Below are 15,181 nucleotides of genomic sequence, written 5' to 3'. Positions count from 1 at the left end.
GAAATGAAGCAGGAAATTTGAAATGAAACCTTACATAAAGGGGACCTCAGTGAAAGGGTAAACTTCAGAGAAAAATAATCTACCTACAGCACAGGGAGTCATCTAGGAGGTTTGTCTGTCTCTGGGCTTGGGACACAAAATTCTGAGAGAACATTATTTCTAACCTAGAATTCTATACAAAGGTAAGTTGTTATTCAAGAAAAGGATGGAATAAAACATTCTCAATCATGCAAGTTCTCAAAATATTTACCTTCTGTGCTCTTTCTTTGAGAAGCCAATAAAGTTTGGGTTCCTTTGAAATGAGGAAGTAAACCAAGAAAGAGAAAAACATGGGCTCTAGGAACCTGGTATCCAAAACAGGAGGGAGAAGGGAATTCCCAGAACGATGGTAAAGAGAAGCCCCAGGATGACAGCTCTGCAACAGCCTAGAGAGCAACCTGAAGAGAGAATGGATGGCTCACAAGAGGGCTGTCTCAAAGGAAAAAATAAGCCCTTTGTTAAACTACTTTATTGAAGTATGATTGACATATAAAAAACTGTACATAGAAAACTGGGCTTTTTAAAGAAATGTCTGATTTCAGATCTGGATACAATACAATAGAGATTACACATATGAAATATTATTGCCAAAAAAGTTGAAACTGAATCTAATTTGGGAAAAAGAAAAAAGTTAACTGACATCAGTAGAAAGCAATTGGACATACCGAAGATGTGGGATGTTCTACAGGACAAATAACCTGTTTCTTTGAAAAGTAAGTGGCATAAGGAAAAAAAGTGGTTGGAGGGGAGACTGTTCTAGAGTAAAAGAGACTAAAAAGATATAATCGCTCTGGCCAGTTTAGCTCAGTGGATAGAGCATCTGCCTGTGGACTGAATGGTCGCGGGTTCGGTTTCAGTCGGGGGCACATGCCCGGGTTGCAGGCTAGATCCCCAGTGGGGGTGTGTGTAGGAGGTCAATAATTCTCTCTCATCACTGATGTTTCTATCTCTATCCCTCTCATTCTCTCCTTTCCTCTCTGAAATGAAATAATTAATAAAAAAGAAAAGAAAAAGATATAATCAGACTGGCCAGTGTGACTCAATGGTAGAGCATCGACCTATGGGACCAGGAGGTCAGGGTTCCATTCCTGGTCGGGGCACATGCCTGAATTATGGGCTCAATCCCCAATGTGGGGCATGAGGAGGCAGCCGATCAATGATTCTCTCTCATTGTTGATGTTTCTGAAAAATATTATGTTGAACAAAATAAACTAGAATATTGTATGATTCTATTTATATCTAGTTCATGAACAAGCAAAATTAATATATGCTGATAGAAATCAGAATAGCAGTTGACTCTATAGGTGGGGTACTGACTAATAAGAAACACAAAGGAAATTTCAGAGGTGATGGAAATGTTCTAGATTTGGGTAATGGTAAATTGGATGTATATATTTTTCAAAATTCATTGAACCCATTAATATCTGTGTGTATTTTACTGTGTGTAAATTATCCCCCCAAAAAGGGGAGGGAAGGCCATGTATATTTCTGCATAAATTTTTTGTTCTTCAATGCATAGGTAGGTTGAACATATTAATATATCTGTTTGCAGTCACCAGAAATAGCAGGAGAAAGTCTGCCCCCCAATTCAAACAAGATGGCAACGTCATCACACAGACTGGACTTTTTCAAAACGACATCAATTTTAGAATAATTTATGATGGGTTTTTTTCAGTTTGTGCGCCACTAGCCACTGGGAGACTGTGTACTCATATCCATATGCCCTTGTTAATTTTTTAAAAATATATTTTTATTAATTTCAGAGAGGAAGGGAGAGGGGAGAGAGATGTAGAAACATCAATGATAAGAGAGAATCATTGAATGGCTGCCTCCTGCACGCCCCCTACTGGGGATCAAGCCCACAACCTGGGCATGTGCCCTTGACCAGAATCAAACTTGGGACTCTTTAGTCCACTGGCCGATGCTCTATCCCCTGAGCCAAATCAACTAGGGCCCTTGTTAGTTTCTTAACAAAGGAGACTAAAAGTTTAAATATTATCATGTGAGGGGATCTGCAATTATTTATTTATTTATTTATTTATTTATTTATTTATTAATATATTTTTATTGATTTCAAAGAGGAAGAGAGAGGTAGAGAGAGATAAAAACATCAATGATGAAAGGGAATCATTGATTGGCTGCCTCTTGCACACCCCCTACTGGGGATCGAGCCCACAACCCAGGCATGTGCCCTTGACCAGAATGGAACCTGGGCCCCTCGGTGCGCAGGCCGACACTCTATCCACTGAGCCAAACCAGCCAGGGCGGGATCTGCAATTTTTTAAAGTTCCTTTGTACTTCTTTCCAGTTAGTCAATCTAATAATTTTGCTTATTCATTAATTTCATATAAATAGAATGTTTTAAAGTAAACTTGAAGGATATATATATATATATATTTATAAAGTTGTACTATTTTTAAAAATATATATATTTTATTGATTTTTTTACAGAGAGGAAGGGAGAGGGATAGAGAGTTAGAAACATCAATGAGAGAGAAACATCGGTCAGCTGCCTCCTGCACACTCCCTACTGGGGATGTGCCCGCACCCAAGGTACATGCCCTTGACCGGAATTGAACCTGGGACCCTTCAGTCCTCAGGCTGACGCTCTATCCACTGAGCTAAACCAGTTAGGGCTAAAGATGTACTATTACTTTAAAATATTGGAAACCAGGGACTGTGACCAAATGTCTAAATATTTACTTAGTAATTAAACTAAAAAGAGTTGAAGAGTACATGCACAACAAAGTATGTGATGAAATAATGTATATTTTAAAAAGCATTGTAAACTATAAAGCACTGGAAAAACGTAAGATAACATTTACGTTTTATAAACAATAAAAATCAAGAAATAGTTTTTCACCTTAAGTTTTGCATATATGTGGCGCAGAGAATCTGCAGTTCCCTTGTCAGCCTCATCAGGAATACACACAATATCTAGCTTCATTTTCATCTTGAATTCTGCAGATAAAGCCTTTTGGACATCCCTGGTTGTAATGACAATGACTTCTATAGCACAAAAGAAAAAGAAGAATGAAAAATACAAAAACTCTCATTCATTTAGATAATGATTTGTCTATTTCAATTAGATTTGGTCTGTTTCTAACAGTTAATATTGTTGAGCCTTTTCAATGTATTTTACATGCGTTCTCTCAATTCTTAATAACAATCTCATTTTATAAATGAGAAAATTGTTAATGTTGTTTGACTTTGTTCCGGGTCACACGACTAGTAAGCAATTGATTCAAGATAAAACTCAGGTCTGTCTAACTAGAGCCCTCACTTTAATATATTACATGATACTTCTCGATGGAAAGAAGCCAGCAGAGCATACAAATGGGATCCCATTTTAAATCTTCATTCACTACAAAGAAAGAGCTATCACCACTTCCTATGAGGTAGCCACAATGAACCCTAGTTAGAGGCAATTTTCACGTAACAGATGTCTTTACTTTATCCATGTAACTATCAACCAATGCTAGAAAACTTGGGGTTTTGTCATGGATCTTTAGTAGGATAATGTAAATCCACTGTAACGTAACATATGTTGATGTCTGAAGATTGAATTTTAGCAACTCTATAGTGGAAAAATTTCCACTTGTCCATTATAGTGTTCCAGGTCACAATTATCTCTCCCTTTCACTGTAAGCATTCTTTTCTATTTCCTTTCCTTTTCTTCTTTCTTTCTTTTTCAAATCATTTAACTTTCCTTCTTCCTTTTTTTCTACTTTCTTCCTCTCCCTACTCTGCTTTCTTTTAGTCACTAACTTACTTATTCATCTAATAAATACAAATACATTTAATATGTAAAGAATGAATAGGCACTGAGAATTCAGAAATGAACTCAACATGGTTTTTTTTTTTTTAAAAAAAAAATATTTTATTGATTTTTTACAGAGAGGAAGGGAGAGGGATAGAGAGTTAGAAACACCGCAACCAAGGTACACGCCCTTGACCGGAATCGAACCTGGGACCCTTCAGTCCCCAGGCTGACACTCTATCCACTGAGCCAAACCGGTTAGGGCTCAACATGGTTCTTATTTTTAAGAAACCTAACATGAAGAAATTATACATGGAAATGGTTAAGGAAAGTATCATGGAAGGGATGGCCTTTGAGGACACAATGAATTTACAACAAAAATTTCTTTTAATTAAAAAATTTTTTATTGAAATTATTGGGGTGACACTGGTTAATAAAATTATACAGGTTTCAGGGGTACAATTATGCAATATTACAAAAATTTCTTTAGTACATATTGTATGTAAAATGCTGACGTTACAAAAATCAATTAGATATAGTACCTGCTCTCAGAGAGATCAGTCCCCCAGTCCATTAACTACAGCATGAAACAGGCATTGAGAAGTACTAAGATAGAAAACTCAAGTGTGATGGAAGATTAGAAGACAAGGTGATTGATGCTAGTCAGGATTTCAAAGTGACGGAGAGGACATTTTAAGTAGAGTGGATAGAGTGAAAGAAGTAACTTAACTGAAAAAGTCAGTCTAATAATTGGACCAAGACTTTTCTGTATGGAGAGAGACAAAAGCTAAGGGCTATGTTACCTTCTCTAAAATCATGACTTGGTTATTAAACTCCAGAATCCTAGGTTTAGTAGGCACTCTCCAATTCCTTAGTGAGAAGGAATATTTTATGTAGGGGGTATTAAATATACCACAAAAGGCCACCCCTAAGCATAACTAACTATATCTATAGCAAAAGTAAAAAGAAAAAAAAGTTACAGATGATGAATCCTAAAAAAGTAATTAACAGAAATTATGAGATTTTAAAGTATGTTAAGGTGTGTCCTTCACCTGTGCAACTGAGCTCTAAAAACAAAATCTCTTCTAAAACATATCTCTTAACATCAATGTCACATAGACTACTTCATAGAAATGTTATGGGTTTGTTTCAGGAAGGCAGTTCTCATAGTGGAATGATCAATGGATCACAAGACTGGGCCCTAGGATCTAACACCACCTCTATCCAGTCCTTGAATATGCTATATCTAACTACATATAGGGTACCTCAAACTCACTGTGGTCAAAGCTAAACTCATTAACCTCATTCAAACCTGTTCCTTGTCTCTTATTCCCTTTCCTAGTTAATGCTATCACCTAGTCACACAAGCAAAAAGTAGAGGGAACTCTTCCCTTTATTTCCTACTTCCCCTCCTCTTAATCATCAACTTTCTCAAATGTTCCCTCTTCTCCATCCTTAGTGCTACTTCTTTAGTTCAGCCCTCTCCATTGCTGGTGTGGACTTTCCTATCAATTTAACTCATCCCCCTGTTTATAGTCTTGACTCCTTCAAATCCATTCCTCATATAGCTTCCAAAGCAATTTTTAAAAACTGTAAATCTAAGTTATCAAATTTATTACCATAAAGTTGTTCATAATATTCCCTTATCTTTTTAATGTCTATAGGATCTGTAGTTATGTCTCCTCTCTCATTACTGTTATTAGTAATTGTTCTTTTTTCCAGATCAATCTAACTAAAAACTTAACAATTTTATTGATTTTTCTCTAATGCTTTTGTTTTCTATTTCATTTATTTCTGCTCTTATCTTTTTAAAAATTGATCATTTAATATTCTTTTTTCAAAAGATATATTTTTATTGATTTCGGAGAGGAAGGGAGAGGGAAAGGGAGACAGAAACATCAATGATGAGAAAAAAATCATTGATCCACCTCCTGCATGCCCCACACTGGGGATCCAGCCTGCATGTGGCCCAACCGGGAATCAAACCGAGATCTCCTGGTTCATAGGTTGACACAACCACTGAGCCAAGCCGGCCGGGCTAAAGATTTTAAACTGATTTTTAGAGAGAGAGGAAGAGAGAAACATTGATGTGAGAGTGAAACATCAATCAACTGTCTCCTGCACGACCCCTAATGGGGATCAAGCCCACAACTGGGGCATGGAGCCAGCAACCTTTCAGTGCACAGGAAGTTGCCCTACCAACTGAGCCACAATGGCCAGGGCTACTCTTACCTTTTCAAAAATCTCCTTTCTACTTATTTAGGTTTCATTTGCTCTTCTTTTTCTAGTTTCTGAACTTTGATGATAATGTGAGACATTTCTTCTTTTCTACTATAGTGCTTAATGCCATAAATTTTCCTATAAACAGAACTTTAGCTATATCAAATTTTAATACAGTGTATTTCATTTTCAGTAAATACAAAATATTTTCTAATTTCCCTTGTGATTTCTTCTTAAACATATAGATTATGTAGAAGTATGTGACTTAATCTCCAAATTATTAGGATTCTCTTGATATCTTTCTGTTATTGATGTCTAATTTAACTCTACCATGGTCAGAGAATATAGTTTGTATGATTCTAATCATTATACATTTATTGAGACCTGTTTTATTTCCAAAAATACAGTCTATCTTGGTAAAAGTACTTGAAAAGAATGTATATTCTGCTTTATTGGGTGAAATGTTCTACAAATGTCAATTAGGTCAAATTATAGAAAATCCTAAAGTATCTACAAAAAAGCTATCAGAATTAACAAATGTATTAAGCAAAGTTGCAGGATAAAAGGTTAGTATAAAAAACTGTATTTTTTTGCCCTAGCTGGTTTGGCTCAGTGGATAGAGCATCGGCCTGGAGACGGAAGGGTCCCAGGTTCGATTCTAATCAAGGGCACATGCCCGGGTAGAGGGCTTAATCCCCAGTGGATTAAGGAGGCAGCCGATCGGTGATTCTCTCTCATCATTGATGTTTCTATCTCTCTCTCCCTCTCCCCTCCTCTCTGAAATTAATAAAAAAAATATATTAAAAAAACAACTTGTATTTTTATGTATTAGAAACTAACAACTGGAAATTAGGATATTATATAACAATTACCATTTACAATAGCATCAAAAATATAAACTACTTAGAGATAAATTTAACAAAATATGTTTAAGTCCTACACACGGGAAACTATAAAATTACTGAGAGAAATTACAGAAGATATAAATAAATAGAGAGATATACCATGTTCATGGATCAGAAGACTCAGTATTATTATGATGTGAATTTTCTTCCTATTGGTCTATAGATTCAATTCAATCATAATCAAAATCCCACCAACCCTTTTTGTAGATATTGATAAGCTAATTCTAAAGTTTATCTAAAGATGCAAAGGACATGCTTGACATAGAATAACTAAAATACCAATCTAACCACATTATACTTTTGTTTAAACCTTTCACTGTTTTCCCACTGCTTTCAGGAAAAAAAAATCTAAATTACTCAGCATGGAAGACAATGTGCTTTATAGCATGACCCCTGCTTACCTCTCTCATTACATCTAATCTTCCTCCTTATACTTTATATTATAGCCACATAGAATGAATAGCAGTTGCCAGAACATTCTGTGCTGATCATGAGTCTGTATCTCATCTTATCATTTCTGCATGGAATACTCTCACCTCGCTTGTCAATCTAATAATCCATATTTCAAGAATTAACTCAAGGGTCAGCTACTCTGTGAAGTGTTCCCTGAATCCCTCAAGTATAAACAGCAACTTCCTCTGTATACCCAAGCACTTATAATGTACCTCTATTGTAACATTCACCATACTACACAGTGATAATCTATTTATATGTGTATCTCTCTGTTAGACTTTAAGGTCTAATAGAGATCAGGACCTGAGTTATCTTTTCTTGTTTTTTTTTTAATCCTCACCCAAGGATATTTTTCCATTGATTTTTAGAGAGTGAAAAAGAGAGAGGGAAAGACAGAGAGAAATATTGACGTGAGAGAAACACATAGATTAGTTGCCTCCTGCATACGCCTTAACCAGGGCCTGGACCAGAGAGGACCCTGAAATCGAGGTACATGACCTTGACTGGAATTGAACCCGGTTGCCTTAGGTCCACAGGCTGACACTCTATCCACTGAGCTAAACCAGCTAGGGCCTGAGTTATCTTTTCAATTCTGTACCCCAGTGCTTACTATATAACTTGGCACATATAGATTCACAGTAAGTATTGAATATGAGGTGTGTGAATCCCCACTATTTCTTTCTGATATCCTTACCGAGTTTATTTTAGATTATTGTGAAAACCAGCTCTAAAACAGGAACACTTAGTGCTATCTTCTCAACCTTTTTTCACACAGCAGTAGAGTGCTCCTATGTTCCTAATTTAAAGAGGCCAGTCTCCAGTCAACAGAGTCCTAGTCTTCTCTCATTCATCCTCTCCTCTCTCATCCTCATAAAAATGACAAACCATTGGGATCAAACACCCTAAAAGTTTTATAAGTACATCTCATTACCATAGCTCACCTTCAAATCCAACACGCTCAAGCAGGTTCAATGGGTACCAAATTAAAGGTTTGTTCCCAACTGGAAGAAGAGGTTTAGGAATGCTGGAAGTCAGGTCTGTCATCCGAGATCCCCCTCCAACTGCCATTACTACTGCTTGAAATTCCATTTTTACCAACTGCAATCACAGAGAAAAACAATTAACAGGGAAAAAAGTAACAAAAATTGAAGCATACACACTAATAATGCTATTTCTATCTAGGCTATTGATACCCACTATGTCAAATGCATCACTCCCAACTCCAATAACCAGGTAAGAAAGGTTCCTTAGCTGCAGTAAACATAACCTTTATCATATTCTCTTACCAATACAGGGTGGGGCAAATGTAGGTTTACAATTGTTCGTATGACAAATCCTATATCATAAAAGCCTAATATGCTAAGTGTCCCATCGACCCATCGGTCGTTCAACCAATCAAAGCGTAATATGCTAATGATATGCTAAGGCAGCTCAATCGCTTGCTATGATGTGCACTGACCACCAGGGGCAGACGCTCAGACCGGTAGATTAGCTTGCTGCTGGGGTAGGTTAGCTTGCTGGTGGGGTCCCTCGGCCTGGCCTGCGCCCCCTCGCAATCCAGGACCCCTCGGGGGATGTCAGAGAGCCAGTTTCAGCCCAATCCCACAGGCCTGGCCGAGGGACCCCACTGGTGCACGAATTCGTGTACTGGGCCTCTAGTAATATAATAATCTATACAATAAAAGCCTAAGCAACCATTATGGTGGAACGACCAGAACAACTGGTCACTATGAGCTGCCATCTGGTGGTCAGTGCACTCCCACAGGGGGAGCACTGCTCAGCCAGAAGCCGGGCTCATGGCTGGCGAGTGCAGTGGTGGTAGTGGGAGCCTCTCCTGCCTCTACGGCAGCACTAAGGAGCAGCAAGCCGAGTGGTAAGGAGCAGCGAGCAGGTGGGCGGTAAGGAGAGAGGGGTCCCGGGTTGTGAGAGGGCACAGGCAGGGCTGAGGGCACAACTCCCCCCACCCCAATGCATGAATTTCATGCACCTGGCCTCTAGTTAAATAAACAATAATAGAAGAATAATCTGTGTGTTTCACTTACAGTAATTACAATTGTAAACCTACTTTTGCCCCATCCTGTATATACTCCAGCCTGGGAAGATAGGCTGGAGATGGAATATAAATTTTAAAAATCTGGCCCTTGCCCTTGTATTGCTCACAATTAAGTAGAGAAGACAAATTCAGTAAATTATAATATGCTATCATTAGTGCCATTGCAGAGATATATCCAAGATGAAGTGGGCAAATAGTGAAGGTAATACCTAAGTTTTCTTAGAAAAGACAGGGAAGGTTTTATAGAAAGTAATACTTGAGCTGACTCTTGAAGGAGTAATAGTTTACCAAGTGGGCTTCTGATTCAGTTCCTATTCCTTGAAACTTTCTATAATTCTGGCTAAAATTAACTGCACACTACAAGGATATTAGGTCTCTGAAAAGTATGAAATGACTTAAGATTCCTCCAATAATTCAGCCAACTGCTCCTATCTTCTCATTACCCCCAACTATATTAAACACAAATGTAGGCTTGTATCTGGATCTAGATTTGAAAAGCTCAATTGCAGAAACAATCCAAATGAATTCCTTTTTAGGAATCCAAATTTAAGGATCCTATTTGACCTTCAAAAGAATATCTTTACAGCAGCTACCACAGAAAAGAGGCAGAGTAAAAGGTCATAAATCCAAATTGACTAAAAATAAAAGCACTCTTTGCCCCGGTCAGGTAGCTCAGTTGGTTGGAGCATCGTCCTGTACACCAAAAGGTTGTGAGTTCAATTCCAGTCAGGGCACATACCTAGGTTGTGGGTTCGTTCCCAGGTCGGAGCACGTCTGGGAGGCAACCAATCAATGTTTCTCACATAGATGTTTCTCTCTCTCTCTCCCTTCCTCTCTTTAAACATATCCTCGGATGAGGATTAAAAAAAATAAAAATAAAACTATTCTTTGACTTTTTACTTACAACAAATAATGCAACCTTTTTAATACAAGTGTGAAATGCAATGTTCAGAAAAAGAAATTTATTTAACATAAAATTGGCAAATAATGTTGCACCTTTACCATAATTATGATCAGTCCTGGGCTCCTCACATTAATATCTAAACTGCAGTAGTTACACTCAAAATGAAGGCTCTTGAACAATACCCACACTTAAAGATATGGTAATTTCGATTGCAGCAAGCATGGACTCAGATTAGAATTTAACTTCAATTTGGCACTGTATAACTCCCATCACATCTGACATTATTATGAAGAGATCACTGGTATGCATGCCTATTAGCATAACCAATGGACACAGACACTGGGGCGATGGGGGCTTGCCCGGGGTGGGAATGGCTGGGGGCGGGAGGCTGTCAATTGGGGAAAAAGGAAACTTATGTAAAACTTTAGACAATAAAAAAAAAAAAAAAAGAACAGAGCACTGGTCCTTCCGGAGTCAAAAGACCTGAGTCTGAGTTCTGGTTCTGCCATTTACAGGTGATGTGACCAGGGGCCTGACATTTACAGCTCTTAGTGTCCTCAGTTCCCAGAAAGGAGCCTGGTGCTGAAGTCCCCAGACTCTTGAGCCAGACGGACTGGGTGTGAATTCCAGCTCAACCACGCATTGGCCGCGTCAGCCAGGGCCAGCTACCTACTTTCCTATGCCTCAGTTTCCTTCATTTTCTAAGGGAGGATAATGATAGTTTCTACTTTACAGAGTTGTTGTGAAGCGTAAATGAGTTAAGCTCTGTAAAGCACACAAAACAATACCAACCCCAGAGCAAGCACTATAAAAGTTAGATATTATTAGAGGCTGCCAACTGACTGATGCTGTTGTATAATTCTGGTCTCTGTATTCTTGTTTCCTAGGTGCCTTTCTCCTGGGCCGAGTAGTCACCTATTAAACTTTTTTTAAAAAATATATTTTATTGATTTTTTACAGAGAGGAAGAGAGAGGGATAGAGAGTTAGAAACATCGATGAGAGAGAAACAATCAGCTGCCTCTTGCACACCCCCTACTGGGGATGTGCCCGCAACCAAGGTACACGCCCTTGACTGGAATCGAACCCGAGACCCTTCAGTCCGCAGGCTGACGCTCTATCCACTGAGCCAAACCGGTTTCGGCCACCTATTAAACCTTTAAGACTCGGTTATAAGAATCATCTGGCCTAAAAAGTCATTCCTAATCCTTCCCACCCTCCTGGTAGAAGTGACTCTTTTCCCCTTCGGTGCTGCTCTCTACCGTGTCCAGACCATCTCCGCCTTTACAGGCTTTAATGGCCAGGGGTTTAAATGGCTATTTCCCGTGAGGCCCCTGAAGGCAGGGACTGTGTTTGCCATCACTGTGTTCCCGGGACCTCACACGATTCCCCGCAGACGCCAGGCACTCGGTGTTTGGGGAAGGAGCGTCTGTGAACGTCACCACCCCGAGCAGGAGTCAAGCCTGAGCAGAGGGACAGCCCGTCGAACCCACGCCCCCGGGACCTGGGGCTCCTCGCTCTCGGTGAGGCTCTGGGTGATAACCATGGACATGACTATCCACGACACCAGGCGGACTGTCAAATGCCTCAAAGTCACGGCCACGACCCAGTGGGATGGGAATCAAGGCGACGGGTCTCTCGGTGGCCGCTCAAGTTCGAGAGACGGCGGCCAGGGCATCTCAGACACGCTTCCCTCACAGCACCCATGGCCTAATCCCTTTGCAACTGGGTAAGATGAAACACTGTCAAAATAGATCTCTCACGCGGAACTTATTGTATGCCATTTTGCACCTAAACAACTACAAATAGGCAGAATGATGAATGCAGGGCTCACGTGGGAGGAGTTCAGGCACTGCGCTAAGGGCGTCCGGTCCTGCGTGTGGGGCTCACTCGCTGTAACTTCAGCAGATCCTGAAACCCAGTTTCTCCACCTGCGGCGCTAGGTGGTTGGCTCGGGTTCTCCCCACGTTCTCTTCTGGTTTGGACACTTGGCTTCCCGGCCGGGTCGCGCAGGGACTCGAGCTGGCGACTCCAGGACTCTGCACCCCCGTGTACCCGCTTAGGCCCTCCTAGGCGAGGCTCGAGGAGCCGCGTCCCTCAGATGAAGCGGGGCTAGGTGGCCGCCACAGTGCTCCACGCCCCCGCCAGGCAGCTCCAGGGCGGCCTGGCAGCGCAAACGCCACAGATTTACCTCAGCTCCCGGCGCGCCGCCGCTCCCGGCACTCCGCACGCCGCCTCCGATTGACAGCCAAAGGCGCAGGCGCGCGATGGCCGAGCTGATCGATGGGACGGGACGAGACAAGACGGGACGAGTGCCGAGCGGTAGATTGAGGACCTGAAGCGCGCGCACCTCCAGGGGGAAGGGAGGCGGGGCCGCCCTTGCTCTTCATTCACAAGTCTCCAACACCATTGAGTGTCCCTCCCTGTGCTGGGCTCCTGGAACCCAGATCGGAAAAGACCACGGTCTTCCTTCAGGGAGTTCTCCTCCTAGAACCTGGTTCCGACTATACCACTCCGTGAAGAGAGAGCTCATTTGGGAACCGCAGTTTTGGACGGGCCTGTGGAGAAATCACCAAATGCCTTTGCAGGCCAGGGCTTTCTATATCCATGAGGTCCAACGTGGCGACTCACGTCGACTTTCTGAACCAGACTACAGTGTTATCGCACGGAAAACATCCACATTCAGCCATCAAAAGAGTGGGGGGGGGGGGGGGGTAGGAGGAGATCCGTCAATGCAGACCTCACTGAGTCAGTGACACTGAACAGCTTGAGGAGAGTGAGTCAAGTGGAGATCTTAGATAAGAGCCTTCCAGGAAGACTGGCCAGCAAGTACAAAGGCCCTGAAGAGAGATTGCATGTTCGAAGAACACCAAAAGAAGCCAATATGACTGAAGGGAGGTAAGCTGGGGGAGAGTGAATGATGGCACCGGAGGTCGGAGAGGCAATAGGGGAAAAGGCGGAGAATTCAGATCCTGTGGGTCTTACAGGCCATTGTGAGGACCTTGAATTAAATAAAAGGGACATAATATGGCAGGTTTTGGAAGGATCACTCTGGAAGCAGGGAGACCTCTTAAGAGGCTGCAACTGCATGAGAGACCGCAAACACCTGAGTCTAGACAACTCCAACAATTGTGAGAGATGATAAAATAATTGTTTTAAGCAGTAAGTTTAGGGGTGGTTTGTTAAGTTGCAGTAGATTACAAGAACAATGGTCATTCTCTCTTTCCCACACATTCCTGCAATTTCCCAATATTGTGGAAGCTTCCTGATAGACAGCCTCCTGCACTGACCCCCCACACCCCCTTCCAGGGATCAAGCCCAGGAATTCAACCACGACATCCTGGTTTATAGGTAGAAGCTCAACCACGGAACCACACTGGCCCAGATATATCTATCTCTTAAACGTTGAGTTGCTTTAGCTCTCTGCCAGTTAGGAGGCAGTCTAATTTCTGTAATTTTTTTTTAAAAAAAGGAGTTTGACTTCATTTAACAGTATCTATTGAGTGCCTAATATATGCCAAGCAGTCTTAGATGCTAGCTGCTGGGGATACAGCAGTCAGTGAGAAAACAGGACTTGTAATTGTCCCCAGAGAGTAGAAGCTCAGCTGCAATCCTACTAAAAAGATCTGAGGCCATATCCATAAAACCAGCCTTATTCCAGCACTGCCTCTCCTTCACTTTATGCTGCTGGCGATCAGTTATTGCATACTTATCTATTTTAACTCAACTATAACTCTGAGTGTATTGGTAAAGGCGAGCCATGGAGTGATTGATTTGACTACAAAAGGCCCGAAATTTAACTACTTTTTCCTTCTGCAGCAAGATTCTCTCTCTCTCTTTTATATAAGCTCAGCAAACAAAAGCCTTCAGAATTATAGCATAATTTAAAGTAAGATCTAGTTATAAACAAGGACAGCATTCAACTCCATAACTAGCATTCATTTAAAAGGCTCATGTTTGAACTAGCAAAAGTTTTCAGGGAACTAGTTGAGGGAAAGTAGTTGAGGGATTGCTTCATTTAAACTCACTTTAAATTATTCTGTCAGGGCAGTGGTTTTTAAACTTTTTGGTCTCTGGACCCTTTACACTCTTAAAAATTATTGAGGCCTCCAAAGAACTTTTGTTTATATGAATTATATTTATTGACATTTACCATATTAACAATTTAAACTGAGAAATTAGAAAAACATTATTCATTAAAAAATAAAAATAATAAAACTACTACATGGTAACATAAATAACATTTTTATGAAAACACATAACTATGTTTTCAAAATAAACATTTTATTGAGAAGAATGTCATGGTTTTGCCTTTACAGATCTCTTTAATGTTTGGCTAGGTAGAAAACAGTTGGATTTTCCCATCAGCTGTGATACATTGTTTTGGGTGAATTATATGATGAAAAACTGACCTCACATAGATAGGTAATTGGAAGAGAGATATTTTAATAGCTTTGTCAAATAGTTGTAGGTATTCGTCTTTGATACTACACCAAAACTCAGTGATAGTTTGTAAAGATTAGTTGCAATGTAGAATCATTATATCAATGAACATTTGAGTGAAATCCTGTGATACTTATCTTTCTCTGACTGGCTCATTTCACTTAGCATAATACTCTCCAGGCCCCTCCATGCTGTCTTAAAGGGTAAGATATCCTTCTTTTTCACAGCAGCATAGTATTCCACTGTGTAAATGTACCACAGCTTTTTTTATCAAGTCATCTACTGATGGGCATTTGGGCTGTTTCTAGATCTTAGCTATTATAAATAACATAGGGGTGCATATATGCTTTCTGGTTAGTGTTTTGGGATTCTTAGGTTTTATTCCTATAAGAGGGATGACTGGGTC

General features: G+C 40.4%; 1 protein-coding gene across 3 annotated transcripts in view; it reads right to left on the bottom strand.

Moving 5' to 3' along the window:
• EIF2B3 (eukaryotic translation initiation factor 2B subunit gamma) overlaps positions 1–12,573 on the bottom strand; it is an 83,658-nt gene extending 71,085 nt beyond the window's left edge. For 2 of the 3 annotated variants that reach the window (XM_054720735.1, XM_054720737.1), the window contains exons 1-3: positions 12,167–12,568; positions 8,319–8,475; positions 2,903–3,048 (exon numbers count right to left, since the gene is read on the bottom strand). In XM_054720735.1, the coding sequence (XP_054576710.1) occupies positions 2,903–3,048; positions 8,319–8,466 (294 nt within the window). In that variant the 5' untranslated portion in view covers positions 8,467–8,475; positions 12,167–12,568. Of the gene's footprint in view, positions 1–2,902; positions 3,049–8,318; positions 8,476–12,166 lie in introns of all 3 variants that reach the window. The other variant, XM_054720736.1, reaches the window with a different exon arrangement.
• Between the last annotated feature and the right edge of the window lie 2,608 nt (positions 12,574–15,181).

This window comes from Eptesicus fuscus, chromosome 9 (genome assembly GCF_027574615.1).
Source record: "Eptesicus fuscus isolate TK198812 chromosome 9, DD_ASM_mEF_20220401, whole genome shotgun sequence".
NCBI classification, from domain to species: Eukaryota; Metazoa; Chordata; class Mammalia; order Chiroptera; family Vespertilionidae; genus Eptesicus; species Eptesicus fuscus.
This window is presented reverse-complemented; position numbering and strand designations above follow the sequence as displayed.